The sequence below is a fragment of the Colius striatus genome, chromosome 16, assembly GCF_028858725.1.
Source record: "Colius striatus isolate bColStr4 chromosome 16, bColStr4.1.hap1, whole genome shotgun sequence".
Lineage (NCBI taxonomy): Eukaryota > Metazoa > Chordata > Aves > Coliiformes > Coliidae > Colius > Colius striatus.
Genome location: NC_084774.1, coordinates 1,689,226 through 1,708,758, shown reverse-complemented (window position 1 = coordinate 1,708,758; position 19,533 = coordinate 1,689,226). Strand labels below are relative to the sequence as shown.

Below are 19,533 nucleotides of genomic sequence, written 5' to 3'. Positions count from 1 at the left end.
ACTGGTGTTCTTATTCTCTTCCCTTTCCCTCCATTACACGTTGCTGTGTTAGATGAAGGTGAAACCAGGCTTGTCCACACAGGAGCTGGTTTTTTACTACTTAAACCATTGCAGTTCCTCTGACATGAGTGTCTGTGTCAGTTCAAGACATTCCTGCCCCTTTGCTGCTACATTGACCTCCACTACCTGATCTGAGCTTTTTTTTCTGATGGGGGCATGGAGTCCTCTCACATACTCCTGTGTGCTCACCAGAATTGCTTTGGAGACAGGGATCATCACAGCAGTGCTGGTCTGACTTGGCCTGATGCTGTATAGCTGCAGGGTGATTGCTGACATTCTCCTCCTTTCTGCTGTTTGTGAACCAAGCTTTTTCCTGATAGCTGTAGGTCATCATCCTGCCTCCTTTTGCATGGTCTTTTGGAATCACACCCTGCAGTAAAGAATACAGTCAGGCAGTGTTTGTGTTTCAACAAAACTAACGTTCTAGGTTGAGTTTTAAAACATTCATTGCATCTCTTTTTTTTCAGCAATGTAAACCACCTTTTCAGAAAAATAACCCCTGACTCTTGAGTGAGCAGCTGAGGCGCTTTGGCACTCGCTGCTTTTCGTTCCATTTTGTCCAGCTGTAATCAGTTGGGTCTGGTGTTAGTTGTTGAGGTCTTTGCTGTTATCTCTCAGGGAGATGAAAAAGCTGGGACAAGACAAAACTACTATGAAGAAATACAACAGGTTTGAGCAGTATCCTATAAACAATTGGTATTAGACATAAACCAGTTGGAAGAAGACACAAAATTAAACTGATGTAAAAGAGTATGTGATAAGAGCAGGGATGAATTATCCCATTTTTGAATGGGAACAGATTCAATCTGTAGCTGTACAGAGTTGCCTTTGTTACACGGAGGCATCTGTGTGCTGGGTTTGTCATAAATGTTAATGGCAGCGTTAATAAACACGAATCTGACCTCAGCTGAGGGAGCAGAAAGCTAATTTTTAACATCAGTGCCAAGTTAATTTGAAAATGAGCCACGTGACAAGTTATTTAAATGGATTCAGAGCAAAATAGACTACTCAGAATGTTGAGTTAGCAAGTAACAGTGCTTTGGACTGAGCAGGTGCAAGACTGGGAAAGTGGGAGACTCAGATGCTGATACCTAGAAACACCGAAACTGGTTTTGTGTGTAACATACTGGAACATTATTAACAGTAAATATAGGACTGTTCAAACAGACACAAAAGGAAGTTTTAAAACTAGTCCTGTCAAGTTTCCAGCTAAGAACACATTTGTAGGTAGAAAGACGATGAATTTAATGCCATTGCTGTAAAGCAGAAGGAACTTGGTGAGTTAGTTAACGACAAGAGATGCCTAAACAGGAGCGAGTCGCTGGCTTTCTTAAATGGCAAGTTCATCTGAATCATAAAGTTAGCAGACTTGTACATCTGATGTTACAGTGGCAGAACTGATTGATTAAAATTTGGGCCAATATTTACTGTTTTCAAAGGAACTTCCTCTTTGGAAAGCCAGGAGCTGGAAGTTTATAAACTTTACTAGGAATGTATTTACCTTACTAGGAATATATGTCCTTAAATGCATTCTGTAGCAATAATTTAGTTAAGTTCCTCTTAGGATACATGTATCCAACTTCACTGTCATATGTTTATTCTAATTCCCACCTGTAACTGTCATGGTTTAGGCCCATGAGGGAACAAAAGACCACAATTAGCCTCAAGTACTGAAGAGGCTGAGAATTGCCGAAGGGCGGGAAGAGCTTAATTGCTGCTTAAGGTCCAGGATAAAACAGAGCAGGGGACTGGGCTTGGGGAAAATAATTTAATGCGATACCAAGTAAAACATAACCTTAAAGCCCAAAGCATAACCAACACAAACAACACAGAGTGGTACAGCAATGAAGAGTCCGACCAGCCCTTTTATGTCACCTTCTCCCCACCGCTCCCCTCTGCCCAGGCTCAGAGCCCTGACCCCGGGGTTTTTACCTCCTTCCCCCCTGAACGGCCCAGGGGGCCAGGAGTGGGGGTTTCAGTCAGTCTGTTCCCCATGGCTTCTGCCCTTTGTCCCTCCTCAGGGCAGGTGGCTCCACACCAGTCCTCCCTGCCGGGTGAGGGCCGTGGGGTCCCTCACACACACACAGCCCTGCCCAGGCTGCTACACACATTGATCCCACAGGCTGCAGCTCCTCTCTGCCTCTCTGTGGGGCTGCTCTGGGCCCGCAGGCTCCAGCACGGCCTGTGCCATGGCCCCTCCTCACACAGTCTCTGCCCGGCCGGACACCCTCACAGGGAGCTGCTGGTGGCTCTCAGCCCTGCCATGGCCCTGCAGGGCTTGCAGGGGCACAGCTGCCTTCTCACCACGGCTTGCAGAGGGGTCTCTGGCCTGGTGCCCCTCCTTCCTTCCTCCTTCTCTGGCTGTGGGGTTTGTGTGGTCGCCTCCATCTTGTATCACTCTCACACCTCCTGCCAGCACTTCCAATTCCCGTCCCTAAATAGTGCTGGCAGAGGTGCCAGATTGGCCCAGCCAGGGGTGGGTCTGAACCCAGGAGCTGAGGGAGAGTCTACAAACTCTTTATGGGGTCTTCACTGCAAGCTGCTTCCCCTGTTACCAAGCAGAAGCTGCTCCTTGCTAAGAGATTCACTTCTAAAACAACTGGTCTACATAGAAACACCTGCACCTTGCACAGCTTGGCTGCGCCTTTTTTGCAGTGGATGGATTGTCCCTATTCACAGCAACTAAATAATATGGTAAAAATGAATGAAATACTGCTAGCACCCTGACACTCGCCTCCTTATGAAGACATTTTCACAGGCATTTGTAGAACAAACACCTTCAGAGTGAAGGTTTCATTCTTGTAGTTGTTTTTTCACACATCCATCTTGTTCGCTGAAAGACTGACTGGAACAGTTTTACTATGTGTCTTCATAACTTTCTGAGCTCGTTTATCCACATAATTCTTCACATTTTCAGTAATATTGTGAAGTGATTGTGTTGCCCATTGGGCTGGTTATCGATTGGGTGGTTCTTCTGTCAGTTTGGGGAAAATAGCTGCCATGGTTTGGCAGCGGCAGTCGTGCTGCTGCAGAAATCTCCTCTACCTGAGACCACCCGCTGATCCTTTCCAAAGCCAAGTCGTCATTTCTTTATCAGCTGTGCTTTTTGTACCAGTTTATTTCATCATCTGTGTTTGAAAACTGCCTTTGCACTGTTTTTCTTCTGAAGAATCCAACAAGTTAAAGCTGCAGAAGATCGAGCCCTGGAACAGCGTCCGCGTTACCTTCAACATCCCGCGGGAAGCTGCCGAGCGCCTGCGGATCCTGGCTCAGAACAATAACCAACAGCTTCGTGACCTGGGAATCCTCTCCGTGCAGATTGAAGGTATTTCACACCTCATTCAGTACACCTCATTCAGGTATACTCAGATTTTCCATACTTGGTTAGTGTTGCAAAACTCCTAATTTAGTAGTTTGGAGAGTGACTTTAGTGAAACAGTAGCTGAAGTTTTCTCTTCTTTCAAGAATAGGTGGAATGGTAAAAATGACAGCTGAAAATCCTCTGTGCATCAGGAAACCTCCTGAGCAATGTTTTTGAGTGTTAGTGAGAACGTGCCCAGGTTTGTTTTGGCCCCCTGATTGTTTCAAATGAGGCTTTCTTAAAAGCTGCTGTTCAGGAGATTTCACAGTGAAGATATGCATTTGTCCAAGAGTACACTCAGGGTGAAACTAAGGGCATGTGATGCTTGTTCGTGGTGCTTGCTCTCCTTAGAACTCAGATCCAGAAGGGAAGGGTAGTGTGATGTAACTGTCCTTCTAAAGTGTACATCGTAGGTAAAGTTTGTTCTTCCTTCCTTGATGTCTTTTAAATGTCCTTTTGAAAGTGTCTGTGTATCATTCAGTTCATGCAAATTGTGCCTTACTTTCAGGGGAAGGTGCTATCAATTTAGCTTTAGCCCAAAACAGAGGCCAGGATGTCCGAATCAACGGGCCCCTGGCACCAGGCAACGCAGTACGAATGGAGCCAGGTTTTCCCATGCAAGGGGGACAAGGTAAATTCCTTTGGGGTTTGTTTAGTTTTGCACACTTTTGAAATTTGTTACCAAGCTAATCCTAAAACTTGATAGTAACTGTTGTCTGCAGAGTTGTAATCACTGCTTTAATTAACACGTGCTCTCGTTTCTATTCTACGGAAGCATCTTGCATGATGTGAGCTGAAGAGCTGGCTGCATTCTGTCCCACAGACTTTGGAGGGCATTGGATGGGGCAGATGGGTTGGTTTGAGGGTGTTTTGAGGGGTTGGTTGGTTGGGTTTTTTATTTGTGGTAGTTTGGGTTTGTTGTTGTTTTTACCGTGAAGACTGTTAAAGCAGATGAGTGTAGTCGAGTGAATTCCCTTGGAAATGTGCACAGATTGCCCCGGTTTACACTCTGGCTACCTTTATGAAAGTGAGCACAAGCCTTTATTCAGTGTAGAATAATAAACTACTGCAGATTAAATCCGTTATAACTATGGGAAGGACAGGTTGCTGTCATCGTCTGTTCATTTGCTGGTCAACTTTGGAGATCTGATCACAGAGAATGAATTTGATTCGTTATAGTTGTATTAAACTCAGAGCATTGTACAGACAGGATTAGTGATCTGTAACTGCAAAGGCAGATTTTACCAAGCGTTGAAAGAAAGCTACTATGTAATGTGTTTTAGTAGTTAAATCATAAGGCAAAAGAAAGTAATTAGTATCTTAGTAAAGACGATTTAAAACAATTAAAGGTGGGAGCGTTTTCTGTCAGAGGAAGGTGCTTGTGTGGCTGTTGATGAGGAGGAATGGAATGTGCAGAAGCAGGATCTAAATTGTCATGCTTAGTGAGGAACAGAAAGCCTTTAAAGAAAACCCTGACTTTGAAAGCAGCTGCCTGCAGCCTTCAGTGTGTGAATGTGAGCTTCATTTCCTGCCTACAGGTCAGCAGTAGAAGTGTAAACAGTGTCAATACAACAACAATAAACCATTTTATAAAACAGCAGCCTGTGGAAGGGAACCATTGACACTTTCCTCTCTTACCTTCTTGCATGAGATTTGGCCAAAGCCTTCATGTATGTAGAACTTTGATACCATCTTGCCAGTACCTTTAGAGGCAAGACAGGCTCAAGTAGTTAAAGTGTCAGTGCTGTTTGCTTCCATCACCTTTTTAAAGGCTTGATGCTAAAAGACAAGCTTCAGTGTGACCCTTGCTTGTTCATTTTGTACCAGTGAATCTCATCTTTCAGAGGGAGGTACATCTCCTCAGGTTCTAAGCCTAAAGAAGTCTTTTGTTAACAAATACCACTTTTTCTTGTAAAAAACATTACACAATTCTCCTCTATCTAAAACCTGCACAACTGGATATCTGTTATTTTTACTTTTTAAGGTTTGATAAGAGTGAGCAATGCTGCACCTGTCATGATGTCCCAGAGTGGAAATGTGCCCTCCTCTATGGTGACGAGTGGTGCTAGTGCGGAGCTGCAGCCAAGAACACCTCGGCCCTCCTCCCAGCCAGGTGGTAACATTTAGTCACAGTACTGACCTGAAAATGTTCTTGAATTTTTGTTCTTCAGCACACAGGCGTGAGTACTCGTCAGAGTACTGCAGAATTGTCCTGGAGTATTGCTCCTGCTCTTTCTGTGCAACCCTCCCTGCCCCCATTGATCTTTTCAGATAAGAAGTGACCAGCTTGCCTGGTACTTTGTTTGAATGCACTGAGCAGCAGCAGTGATACTGTTGCTGTAGAACTGAGCTTTATGTTTCAATAAAGGTAAGAAGGATGTGTTGAATGAGGTAGATGTCTCTGGTAGGAGGCAAATGCACCAGACTGAGCATAAGTGGTTTTGGGGCAGGTAGACTGGAAGTTTAAGGATGTGGGGATCTGGAGGGTGTGAATGTTTAGAGTTCATTCTTCACCATTTTGCTAGTACAAGTTACGTGCATTTTGGGACTACAGAAAAGGAGAAGGGATTATTAGTTGTCCCTCCATAGAATGGTGACAGGACTTACCAGCTTGTGAGGCTCTCTGCAGTGCTTATCCTTGCAAACATTTGACAAATGTCTGTAAGGATATCACAGACATCACAAATGTTTGAAATGTTCTGGGAATCTCAGTTTATGAAGTATCTTAATTACTCTGTATGCCACTGGTTTTTAACTGATGGCGATAATAGCCCCAACAAGAGGGTTATATACACCATCCAGAGGACAAGAGGCTGGAGAACAGCCCCATGGAAAGAGCTGGGAGTTTGTGTTGATGGCAAAGTCAACCAGGAGTCAGCAGCGTGCCCTTACAGCCTGTGCTCTGCACCTTCCTCCTGGGGACAGCAAGGGGGAGGTGCTGATCTCCTGTAGGAGGGGATGAGGAAATGGAATGAAGCTGCACCAGGGGAAGTTCAGGTTGGATGTTAGGAAAAGGTTCTTCACTGCGAGGGTGGCCAGTCCCTGGAACAGGCTCCCCAGGGAGCTGCCCACGGCACCGAACCTGACAGAGCTCGAGGAGTGTCTGCACTGCTCTCACTCACAGGAGTTAGTTTTAGGCAGCGCTGCGAGGAGCAGGGGTTGGACTCAATGACCCTCACAGATCCTTTCCAACTTGAGATCCTCTGTGGTTTGAAGATCTTAATTAAGTAGGAGGTTTACATTAGTCTGTAGCAATGAGCACCATGGGGCTGTTGTGCTTTTTTTGTAGAGGTTATAAATCCATCAGACTTGGCTTCTTAGGGTTCCCAAACGGTTTGAAAACTTTCAGAGCATCACCTGTTGTGTCTGTTGGAGAAATTGCAACACTGGAGTGTGAATTTTTATGCAGAGTAAGCAAATGCAAGCAGGCAAACGACCCTTTCTTGTCTTGGGGTGGGGTTTGGCTACAGTAGGCTATTTTTTTTTTTACTTTTCTTTGCTATTTTAATAGATGCAATGGACCCACTCTTATCTGGGCTAAATATCCAGCAGCAAAATCATCCATCTGGACCTTTAGCTCCTCAGCTCCACTCAATGCAGACAGTTCCTGTAAACAGGCAGATGAACTCAGCCAACTTTCAGCAGCTACAGCAGCAGACGCAGTTGCAGACTCGTCCTCCTCAGCCACATCAGCAGCCACAGCAGGGTATTCGACCTTCGTTTACTTCACCAGCACAGGTTCCAGTTCCCCCTGGCTGGAACCAGCTTCCTTCTGGAGCACTTCAGCCTCCTCCAACCCAGGGAGCGTTGAGTACATTGACAGTAAACCAGGGTTGGAAAAAGGCTCCGTTGCCTGGACAAATGCAGCAGCAACTTCAAGCAAGACCATCTCTAGCAACAGTGCAAACTCCTCCTCATCCTCCACCTCCATATCCTTTTGGAAGCCAGCAAGCTTCCCAGGCTCACTCAAACTTTCCCCAGATGAGCAATCCTGGCCAGTTTACTGCTCCTCAAATAAAAAGCCTTCAGGGAGGGCCCTCGCGGGTTCCTACTCCACTGCAACAACCCCACCTGACCAACAAGTCTCCCGCTTCCTCTCCCTCCTCCTTCCAGCAGGGCTCTCCTGCATCATCTCCAACAGTTAACCAGCCACAGCAGCAGATGGGACCAAGGCCTCCCCAGAGTAGCACGCTTCCCCAGGGATTTCAGCAGCCTGTCAGTTCTCCTAGTCGTAATCCTATGGTGCAACAGGGGAATGTACCCCCCAACTTCATGGTGATGCAACAGCAGAACCAAGGTCCACAAGGTTTACACCCTGGTTTAGGAGGTAAGAAGTGCTGAGACCTTCTTTTATTTTAAAAAGAAAAGAAGCATAGAATGGCTGGTAGTAGTGTTGCTGTTAATTTTGAAAAGATCCTTTAAATGCCAGAATAAAGGCTCAGATGGAGTGTGGAGTGGGTACGCTGAACTGGCATCAGCATCACTTCATTTCTACTACTTTGCTGTGTCACAGTGACAACCTCAGGGTAGATTCTGGGCCACTGCAGAAAGAAATTGCTGCGAGCAGTTGCTGGTTATGACTGCCAGTCATCCTCTTCACGGTGGTTCTCTCGCCTTTGAGCAAGTTCCAGATATTCAGAGATGGTGTGGCTTGTTTGGTGTGCTTTGAGCTTGTTCTTTTCTTTTTGTGGGGTGTGTGTGGGGGGGGTGAATTTCTTTAAGAAAGAGAGTGTAATAAGAACAAATGACCATCTTCTTTCTCCAGCTTCCTCTGTCACCATTTCTGTTTTCTGCTTCAGAAGTGAGACATTATTTTGCATCTTTTTACTGAGCTGTGGATGTCTCTTCTTGACCCTGCCTTTGTCATCAGTTTCTTCCCATAGAAAGGAAGAGCTGTTACTGCCGTGCTGTTCCACTCCCTCTTCTAAAATTAAGAGGTCAAGGAATGTTTTCACTTTCCCTTTGTGTGTGTTGTCTTCAGTTTTCTTCCCAAACCTCCTCACTCACATCTTCTCCAGCAGTGAAGGAATTTCATTTGTCAGTCCCAAGATCTCTTCTGTGTCCTTGGTGGTTTTTTCCCTTTGAGCTTTTTCGTAGTTCTGTGCCAAACTTGTAGAACCTGCCTCTGCTCCCTCATTTGTTCATGTTTCTCTTGAATGGCTGCTCTCAGGTACCCATACACAAGTTCTTGCTTTTCTGTACTGATAAAGAAATGAACCATATTCTTTGTCCACCTACACACACATATATGTGTATATGTCCTCGCTTCTTCAGTTCTCACATTATATGTCTGAAGTCTGTCCGAAAGGCTGTAGGGAATGCCTGTTTCTTGGTCTGCTGATCTGGGCAAGTTTCTTGTTTTCGCTGTTTGTACCATGGATCTCATTTGAATGCAGATGATTTATCTCAGTTTCAAAGTTCTCCTCTTCCAGACTGTCCTTAGGATCTCCATTACCTTATACTTGATATGTCTTATCTTTGTCTCCATCTGTGAGTGATCATTTCTCATTTCCTACAGTCCCATTTCGATGCAGTTTGGCCTCATCAGCCACATGTCCCCATCACAAATCGTTTCCTCTCAGTAGTATAGCCATGACCTAGAACTTCTGTGTTCTCCATCCTTTCTCAGTCAACCTACTACACATAAAACCTTACTTTTTTGAGTGAAAATGACACTCCAAATAACCCATTGATTGGGACTTGCTGTAGACCTTACTGCTGAAATCGGGAGTCCTGCTATGAGCTGTGTCCTCAGCTGATGTAAAAAGACAGGGCTCTGTTGGTTTCAGCAAAGCTCTGTTGCTTCCACTTGCTGAGATTTTTGACTGCATGACTCCTGTTTGCATGCTCAGTCCTTTCTGCATTCTGTGTTTAGGTTTGTGTTACAGATATTGCAGTCTTTAAGCCATCTTGCATTGTGTTAACTAAGTTATATTTATGGGCTTTTCCACTTTTAAGCCATCTTGCATTCAAAGGCATGGTGTAAACTCAAGTGCTTTCCAGTTCACCTTGAATTCAGCAAACCAGAATTGGTATTGGAGTTTGAAGAGGCCAAGTTAACACCTCTTATTGCTAAGGTCAAGCATTGCTACATGCAAAACTTTCCTTGAACATTAGCAGAAATAAAACTAGAGGGAGGTGGCTTGGTGTTTCAAGAAGTGTGTGCTCCACATTGCAGATGTGTCTTATTGTTTGACCTGCAAGCTTGATTATCCTGAAATATTAATTAATGAACCGAAGACCAGATTAATTAACACAGGCAATGCAATTAAGTGTGCAAGAAAGCTGTAACTGTGGAAGGAACCAAAGCTGGGTTCTGTCTACGTTTCATGGGTCAGAAAAATAAGGACAAGGTTGCTTCTAGGTCTGGGGCACCGTCTGTTTGACGAGGAGTTAAAGAGGTGGGGTGATCGGTGTTAAATGTGCCGCTCGGGTTAGTAGGTAGGGGGAAGGTTTTACTCTCTGTCCCAGAACAGTGAGATGTTTGGATGTGTCAAAGCACAGGCACTGTGCCAGATTGAATTACTTGCCGTTGCAGTAGGAGCAACAGGCTTACTTGAAGGAGCAACCACTATGGACGTTGCATGTGCTGTCTCCTGAGGTTATTCAGCCTGTACTGGGTTGAGAGGTTACTTTGAGTGTGTATATACGAGGCAGCCATGCAAAGGAGCATGTGCCTGGTGTGTTGTGGTAAAAACTGTTGAGAGGAGCACGTCACTAAAAACAAAAGCAAGTAACTTGTGTTGGTGTGCACGGAGTAAGGCAAAGGCCCATCAGAGCCGAGCTGCGGCAGGGAAGAAACAGCAAGTTGTGTTACTTGAACCTCTAGTTTCTAGAAAGTCAAACGTGGACTTTATGTCTTCTCTGTGGGGTAAGTTTTGTACTCAAATTACAGTTTGAACTGAGTCATAGGAAGTTGTTAGGCAGAGTTATTGCACAGATAAGAGCTATAAACATTTCCAGTGGGTTCTGTATATTGGCAAAACCACTTTCTGCCTGAAGCTGTGATGTGACAGTACAGGCTCCAAGGTGTTCTCCCTGACATGCTGCGCTTGGAGACATTCTCTTTTCTTCCCCCTTCTGTTATCCACACGTACTAATCAGAATATTGTTGTGTTCAGGAATGGCCAAGCGTCTCCCACCGGGCTTCCCTGCAGGCCAGGCCAGCCAGAGCTTCCTGCAGGGGCAGGTGCCTTCCACAGCCCCAGCGCCAGCGGGGACCAGCGGAGCGCCGCAGCTGCCCGGCAGCCAGAGCGTGCAGCACACAGGTCTGTGGGCAGGGGTGGCTTCCTCAGCCTGCCCTTTTCCAGCCAGTTTTGGAAAAACACACCTTTAGCTGTGTAACACAGATACCAAAACATTAAACTCTTGTCATTAGAGGGAGTTAGTCAGCTGGGGCTGCAGGGGCATTCTCTGTGTGTTGCTAAATGAGGAGAAGGAGAAGCAGGAGGCTGCTGATGTTCTTCAGACAACGCAACTATTATAGATATAGGTGGGACCTGCTTTAACAGGTTGGGTTGGACTTGATGATCTCTAAAGGTCCCTTCCAACCCTACCACTCCGTGCTTCTGTGGTTGCTGATTAGGACTGTGGTCCAGAAGTATCTGTTAAGAAACTGAGTGGGAATAGCACTGGAATTTGGCTACGAGTAATAAACATGCAACACAAAAGGAACTTGTTGTCCAGGAAAGAAAAAAAAGTGTTATTATCTTAGAAGAACAACAAACTCATCTTGTTCTACTTTGAAGGATGATTTATTAAATCCCTTGGCAAGGTTTAGAAGCCTCCTTGCAGTCAGTGTTGTAAAAAGCAAATCTTTAGTTCACTAATGTCTCCATTTAACGGTTTTATTCTCAGTCTTCTGTCTGATTTATGGATACCCTGACAGTGACATTTCATCAGTACTCCATCTATATTTTGTTTAACTCATTAGAAAAGAACCTCAAGGTTTGAAGCTTATTTTGGTGAGGAATTACTCCCTGGAGTTAGGTGATGTTCAGCCTTACAGACAAATAGCAACTGAAATTAACTTCCTGTTGTGTCTTCTGCGGTGGTGTACAGCAGCAGAACCAGTCACAGTGTTTGTTTTGAGAAGCATGGTGTTCTTTTTTGACAAATAGCCTCAAACATTGTGTCACAGGACTACAAATACATCAAATATTCCAGTTCATTGGAATTTTCTCGTTGGAAAAGGGAGAAAAAAACATTTTGGAGTTACTTACCCAACGTCAGAAGCTGTGAAAACTCTTCCCCCTCCTCCAGTCAGTTTCTTACTGGGAATTTTTGTTTTTTAGGTGCCCAAGGATCTGGACCTCCTCAAAATCAGATGCAAACACCACATGGCCCACCAAATATGATGCAGACCAATCTAATGGGACTTCATGGAAATATGAACAACCAGCAGGCGGGTGCTAGTGGGGTGCCACAGGTTAACATCGGCAGCATACAGGGACAGCCTCAGCAAGGACCACAGTCTCAGCTCATGGGAATGCATCAGCAAATTGTGTCTTCTCAAGGACAGGTGGTAAACATTCAGGCTCAGGGATCGCTGAACCCTCAAAACCAGATGATACTTTCTCGGACTCAGCTCATGCCGCAAGGCCAAATGATGGTGACGCCACAAAACCAAAACCTCGGTCCTTCTCCCCAAAGGATGACCCCACCCAAACAGATGATTCCCCAGCAGGGACAACAGATGATGTCTACACACAATCAGATGATGGGACCTCAGGGCCAGGTCTTGTTACAGCAGAACTCTATGATGGAACAGATGATGACCACTCAGATGCAAGGAAATAAACAGCCTTTTAGTACTCAAAACCAGTCCAATGTTATGACGGGGCCAGCTCAACTGATGAGAGGACCAACCCCAAACATGCAAGGAAACATGGTGCAGTTCTCTGGGCAGATGATGCCACAGCAAGGCCCTGGGAATGGTAATCCTCCTCAGGTTATGGGAATTCAAGGGCAAGTTTTAAGACCCACTGCACCTGGTCCTCACATGTCTCAGCAAGTTGGGGATACTACTACTACAGCAAATAATGACGTGAACTTGACACAGATGTTACCTGATGTTCCTGTGCAGCAGCCAAACATGGTGCCTTCTCATATGCAAGCAATGCAAGGAAACAGCAGTGCTTCAGGGAGTCATTTCTCTGGCCATGGGCTGCCTTTCAATACAGGGTTTAGTGGAACACCGAATGGGAATCAGATTTCCTGTGGGCAGAATCCTGTTTTTCCTGTCAATAAAGATGTCACACTCACAAGTCCACTCTTGGTCAACCTTCTACAAAGTGATATATCAGCAGGACACTTTGGTGTGAACAACAAACAAAATAACCAGAATGCCAACAAGCCGAAGAAGAAGAAACCTCCAAGGAAGAAGAAAAATAATCAGCAACTAGAACAAACAACGTAGGTTTAATGTTGCAGTGTTTTTGTGAGGAGCGTGGGAAGCTCCACTGGCAACTTGTCAGTGCTTTTTCTGCACGCACGGGTGACAAAGGACCTGTGTTGTTTAATTCTGGCAATTTACCTCAAGAGTTAAATGAACCCCCTGGCAAGCCTGCCACTGGAAAGTTGGTTCAAGATTAAAAAGCCCCGTGCAAACATCCCAGCTCAGTTATAATCCCAATTACAGCAGCACAGTTCCTTACATTTACTGGGTAAAGGAAGTGTAGAAGGTGGCAGATGGTGCTGCAGCCCTTGGAAGAGGAGGCTGCCTTTTCTAAGCAGTCTGACACCTCTCATCAGAGGCTGGGAAGTACTTTCAGAAGAATTAGAAGTCTCTGTATAACACGTACAGTAGAGAATTTTGGGGCCTTTTTTACTGGATTATGTGTATTGTCCTGACATGTTTCTGCCTGGAGCTGAGCTGGGCTGCTCTCTTAGCTAGAGTTTAGAGGGGGTGATGTGATACTTTCTGGATATGAGGATGACAAAACCAAGCAGTGCTGGTCATCCTGGCCTAGGAGAGGTTAGGAAGGGAAAAAAACCCCACAGCTCTTGAGAGGGAAGAGGCAGATAGGTAGTATGGAGAGAAAGTGAATGAAGGCACCTGTTCAACAGAAACAGGAGGATTACTGAATCTCTTCATTCCTCCTTGGCCAGCATGTTCTTCATTGTCCTGTTACCTTTTGCTGCTGACAGTCGACTGACAGCAGCACAGGATGGGACACTGCTGCTGCTGTGCCATTGTTCAGCTAAAATGGTAAAGGCAGATGTGCTCTATCTGATCATTCTAATGCTGCAGATGAGGCGTGGGGGCACTGACAGGGATGCACCTGATGGAGCTTCTGGAGATTGTCTCCAGTTGGCTTCAGAGAAAAAATGAGGAAACTGCACAGAAGATTGTAGGAGGAATATCCAAAATTCAAAGTTAAACTCTTCAACCAAAAGATAGGAAGGGCATGTTAAGCCACTGATGTGACTCAGGTTCCACCAGTCCCACTCCTTTCAAGAGTTATTACAAGCCTTTTACCTGAGGTTTGTGCCACGTTTTCCAGAGACAGATGCCCAGGTGGGTGCAAAGAGTGGGTGACATTCCAGTACTGACTGCTCAATACTTCTGTGTTTTCCCATTTTCTACACAATGTCAAGAGTCTGTCCTGAGTATGGAATTAATTTTCTTACGAACATTTTAGTTTGGGACTGAGATGACTTGCAAGTAGCAAGTGATCTTTGGGGACAACCATAAATTGGCTTAACCAGTACTAAGCTCGAATGCAGGAGCTGTTACCTGCATTTTACAGGCATAGAAATGCTGTGTAGCAAAGGCAAAGCAAAGCATGCTAATTTAATAGGCCCTGAAAAGTCTTCCAAGTACCTGATAGATATTTCTCTATGGTCAAGGTGTGGCCTGTCTGCTCCACACTGCTGCAAAACGGGGCACGTGACTTCAGGTGAACTCAGGAGGAGCCCACAGCCTGTGGCCAGTTGTGAAAACCTGGTTAAAGTAACTCAGCTACCACAGAGTGGACAGGCTGCAACTTCCAGGTGACTTGGAAACTGTAACTGAGAAACTGGCTTGCCTCTTGCAGTGCCTCAGTCGTTACTCCCCGTCAGTGTGTGACAGGAGAGCAAGGGAACAGGGCTCCTTTGTGCCCAGGTGCCAGCCGTGGTGTGTCCTGGAGCAGGGCATTGTAAGTGACAACGTGACCAGCCTGCTGGCTTCAGTAGGCTTTGGCTACATGGAAGGAAGATATCTGAGGGCATGCAGGTGTCTTCATTTTGCTGTTGCAGGAGTTTTAAGTGCAGATTTGGCTAGAGGAGTTGTGCCACAAGTGCCTTGTTGCACAAGCCCAGCAGCAGTGTAAGGGTAGAACATGCATCGTCCGTTAGATCCTGCAGACACACGCAAATAAATAGCCAGCAGACACTATCCTGGTCGTTGGTTATGTGACATTCAAAGCTGTGCAGGTGCCTTTCCAGCAGTGGGCTTTGTATACAGACCCTTGTCTTTGTATCAGAAGCATTTGTGTTGCACAGGCACTGCCCAGCAGTGAGTGGTGTAGTGCTGGGGGGCACTGCTGATGGCAAGCAGTAGACAGGCAAAGCTTTCCTCACTGTTAGTCACCTGCTGCTTTCATGGAAAGGTGGGGGGGGGGTATTTTCACCTGAATCAAAGATAAAGATGGCCTTATATTTCCAGGTGGGAAAGATCTGGTGGGGTGTGTGTGTGGGGGGGAGGATTCTACATCTATTCCAATAAGACAGCAGTAACCACTGCTGTGGGAGCTGCCTTAGCCTGGAAGTGACAAAGGATTCCGAGGGAGGAGGTGATCTGGCACCCTGTGATGAAGAGAAAATCCATTAATCATTAAAGAAAAGCCCTTTAGGATTTTGTTCTCATTGGTCCTACTGATGATCACCCAGCTTCCCTGTGGCCCAGGAATATCAACTAACAGATGTGCAAAGCCTCACAACAAGAGAAGCCTCATTTACGGGTCTTCTTTGGCGCTCTCATAGCGCAATAGAATTCCTGTCTGTCAAAGAAGGCGTTTCATCAGGTTTTGGTGTACTTAACAAAGAAATGCCACTTCCTACTTACTCTGTCACTTAAAATTTTAGTGGACATTCTGTTGCTATCTGCAGAATGCTGCCTTGGTATCTGATACAGATTAGCAGTTTGTTTCTTAATGGGCTGTATATTAATCACTTTATCCTTGCAGGACCATTAAGGAGGGAGCTGTCCTTATAAATGTTTTTAGGTGATTCTCCAGGAACAGGATGGTGGCTACAATGCAAGCTGACTGCAATACCCTCCTCTCTCAGCTCCCCCAGCATTGCTAGGAAAGCTCAACATTTCCTTTTCTTAGAATTGCTGTGGTTTGGATCACTTTCTGTTGCATCAGAAGCAAATAAGATGCTTGTTGTCTCAGCTTCTTCCCTGTCATTCTTCCTCAGAACTTTTAGCTCTCAGAGCAGCAAACCTGTTGTGGAAATGCAGCTAATTTGATAAACACACTTAAAAGTCCTCTGAGATGTATTAATGTAGTAACAAAAGAGCCATTAGTAATACAGCTTGTAGGCTGAGCCGAGCTGGAATGTAAAGAGGATGAGTGAGCTGTTGGAAGAGCTTAGTCAGCCGAGCCTCAACTGATTTAAAGGGTTAGCTTAGCTGAGCAACTCAGCACTGGAGCCATCTTGGAAAAGCAGGTCGTTTAAAAGTGGTTGTGTCTGTTTTCTGAACCTGTAAACTGAGGAAGAAGGTGATAGATGAGATGTGATTGGAGATTAACCACGTCAGTTAACTCGGTTAAACACACGCACAAGCAGCTGTGTAAGTTGCAGCGTTGCAGTGTCCAGTGTGGTGTGCAGATGTGCTGCAGGACAAAGAGGCTTTTCAGTCAGATCCAGAGAGCTTTTAACCATAGGTCTGGAGATGCTGGTCCCCCTGGACACATGGGAAAGGAGACTCCTTTAGCATCAGAGGACAGGTGCCTTTCTGCAGAAGCAAACCCTGTTGCAGTGCTGTGTCAGCAGGACTGGCTGCGCTTGTGTCTGTACTGTTGCTTTATTTTGCACAGCTTATTTCAGCATCTGCAGCCCTTGTGGGGCTTCTGTGTGTTCTTTTTTTCTTCTGGAGTTGTCTCTCCGTGCTGAGGGGGATTTTGCATCTGGAGGTTGTGCTTGAGAATGCAGCTGGTGGAGCAGAGGATTCATGTACAGCTGTCCCTGCCGTTGCACCTCCTGCAGATGGATTCTTTTACGTCCAAAGCAATAGGAAAGAATAACAAATAAGGAATATTTTTGGCCCCCTCACAAACACTTCTCACCCTGCTCATTATTTCTGTTCAGAATTTTGGAGGGGTTTGAGTGGTGATTGTTAAATATCCCCCAGTGAGTTCCAGCTGCATTCAGAAGTCGAGTTACATTTGAATTTTTCAGCAGTCACAGCAGCAGTTTCTCCTACAATAGCTGCTCCTCTGCTGGCAGACACAGCCCATGTGTCCTTGTGAGGTCTGTGCAGCTCACCTGCCTGGGCCCATCTGGCAGTAGACGTGTTCAGAGGATGGATTTTTCACTACAGCTGTTTTCTGGGTTAAATGTGTTTGTGCAGTGAGGCTCTGCCTTGGCTTTTGTCTAATCTTTACCTGTAGCGTTGTTAATCTCCCACCATTGCAAAGAACTCACAACCACAAGTGTGAGAGTGGATTCAGAATTTTGGGCAGTGGTTCCAGTTGGTGTTGCTGGCACCTACAGCAAAGGGTGCAGCTCCTCTGGGTGACTTTGCCCATAAAATGCTTCAGGGGCATCAGGTGCATTCTGTGTGCGTTTGGCTGTTTCCATCAGATTTCCTGCAGGAGATGTGTAAACCTGCAACAGCTGCATCACAGAAATCAGTCATGTGCTGGGTTATACAAAAACTTTCGCTCCAGATGCTTTCCTTGGCAAAACTCAGCAACAATGCCTGGAACAGTTCTGTGTTTGCCCCGTTTCTTGCTCTTCTCTCTTGGTGTATATTCTCCCCAGTTTGGACCCGTGCAAGTTCAGGGACTTTCAGGTCACCCTCTGGTTTTTGAACGTTGGTTAGCTCCTAGGACAGGCCTGGTTCTCTCCATGTGAGCTGTACACATGCCAGAATCTGTTAAGCAAAACTAAATGAGATAGGTCTCTCTACCTTTAGATACTTCAAACTCTTATTTTGCTGAAAATGCCTCTTGTCCTGGGCATTTCTACATGCTTCTGCCTCTGTGTGGGCAGGGGGCTTATTTTCATGTCATTGATTTTGACTCTTTAGTTACATAGATCTCCTTACAGCCTTAATACATTCATGAAGCCAATAAGCAGGTCTCCTGCACTTCTTCCCCCTTTATCTTACATCCTCTGACCATGTATTTTGATAGCTATAGAAATTGGTGTTTTCAAAGCCTGCAAAAGCTGTCTTGGTTCAGTGGAAGTATTGGGCATTGGATCTGAACAAGTTTAAATTGTCCTAGAGAGTCTCCTGGGGAGCATCTCCTGGGGTGCTGGTGGATGAAACGCTGCCTGTGAGCCAGCAATGTGTGACACAAAGCCAACAGCACCCTGGGCTGCACCACAGGCAGCGTGGGCAGCAGGGCGAGGGGGGCGGCTCTGCCCCTCTGCTCTGCTCTGGTGAGATCCCCCTGCAATGCTGCCTCCAGCTCTGGGCACCAACAGCAGAAGGACACAGAGCTGTTGGAGACAGTCCAGAGGAGGCCACAGAGATGACCCAAGGGCTGGAGCCCCTCTGCCACGGAGACAGGCTGAGAGTCGGGGATGCTCAGCCTGGAGAAGGCTCCAGGGAGGCCTTAGAGCAGCCTCCAGTCCCTAAAGGGGCCACCGAGAAAGCTGGGGAGGGACTTTGTACAAGAGCCTGGAGTGGCAAGACAAGGAAAAGCAGCTTTGAACTGAAGGAGGGGAGATTTAGATTAGATATAAGCAAGTTCTTCCCTGTGAGTGGTGAGGCCCTGGCACAGGCTGCCCAGAGAGGCCGTGGCTGCCCCATCCCTGGGAGTGTTCCAGGCCAGGTTGGACGAGGCTCTGAGCAGCCTGGGCTGGTGGGAGGTGACCCTGCCCATGGCAAAGGGACTAGAACAAGATGAACTTTAAGGGCTCTTCCAACCCAACCCATTCAATGAGTCTGTATTCACTTAGTGTCCCAAAAAGACGTGTGTTCTAGGGGGTGACGTAACGTGTTGCACATCAGCATGTTCTTGCTGTGATGCTAACACATACACATTCTGATACCCTGAACTGGTCACTTCTGGGGATGATACTGGAAGAAATGGTGCTGTCATTCAGATAAATTTCTGTGCATCTACCCTTGATACTCACTTACCTGTACAGATGTCACAGCAGGAGAGAGGCTCCATGTGCCTCCAGGTCTGAAGAGTGCAGGAGTTAATGACCCGAGTGCTTCATTGTGGAAGTAGAAGTCAGACAGTGAGGTGAGGGCTGGATCTTAATTGCAATCATCTGTCTTTCAGTTCTTCTGAACCACGTCCAGCTGGCCTGGAGGAGAGTGATCAGTCATCGATGTCTGGAGAACAAGGAATGAGTTTAGATAACTCAGGCCCTAAACTTTCGGATTTTGCAAGCAGGCCACCAGGTAGGAGAGTTCTTCTGTGGATTATCTGAACGAAATAACTGTAGGAAAGCTTTTAACTGATATCTGTGACAGTTATATTTGTAACCACACTGTCAAGTCCAATGCTTTTTTACTTCTGGTAACTAGTTGGTACCAATGTCTGTTTTCTTTGAATCAGCTCAAAATGAAGAGGTGACCACATCCTGCAGGTATCACATTCAATGCTATAGTTACTCTGCAATAACAGAGCTGTGTTTCTAGCTGTAGCCCAGACTGATGCCTTAAAAATTTGCTGTTAACCAATGGCTGATTTTTCAGATTAGGGATTGCAGCTGGAATTATCCTTAAATCCAAAGTCAACAAAGAAATTTGTATCACAAGACACATGAGTGGTTCTTCACACTGTGTCTGTCCAAATAATACATGGCAGATTGTACTTGTACCCTGGGAAATGCCGGGTCTGTAGGAGGCTGGCTGGTCCATGTCCCACAGCGCCTGTCCAACTCTCGTTTTGAGGGGTATTCATTAGTCTAATGCCTTTGTCAGTGAAAGCAAAACC

At 45.9% G+C, this 19,533-nt stretch overlaps 1 protein-coding gene across 9 annotated transcripts in view; it reads left to right on the top strand.

Annotated features, from left to right (window-relative positions):
- The window catches only part of NCOA6 (nuclear receptor coactivator 6), a 46,080-nt gene that overhangs the window by 13,558 nt on the left and 12,989 nt on the right, over positions 1 to 19,533 (top strand). For 8 of the 9 annotated variants that reach the window (XM_062009475.1, XM_062009468.1, XM_062009469.1 and 5 more), the window contains 7 exons: positions 3,230 to 3,385; positions 3,930 to 4,052; positions 5,406 to 5,537; positions 6,933 to 7,748; positions 10,543 to 10,689; positions 11,716 to 12,835; positions 18,874 to 18,995. In XM_062009475.1, the coding sequence (XP_061865459.1) occupies positions 3,230 to 3,385; positions 3,930 to 4,052; positions 5,406 to 5,537; positions 6,933 to 7,748; positions 10,543 to 10,689; positions 11,716 to 12,835; positions 18,874 to 18,995 (2,616 nt within the window). The remainder of the gene's footprint in view (positions 1 to 3,229; positions 3,386 to 3,929; positions 4,053 to 5,405; positions 5,538 to 6,932; positions 7,749 to 10,542; positions 10,690 to 11,715; positions 12,836 to 18,873; positions 18,996 to 19,533) is intronic. The other variant, XM_062009467.1, reaches the window with a different exon arrangement.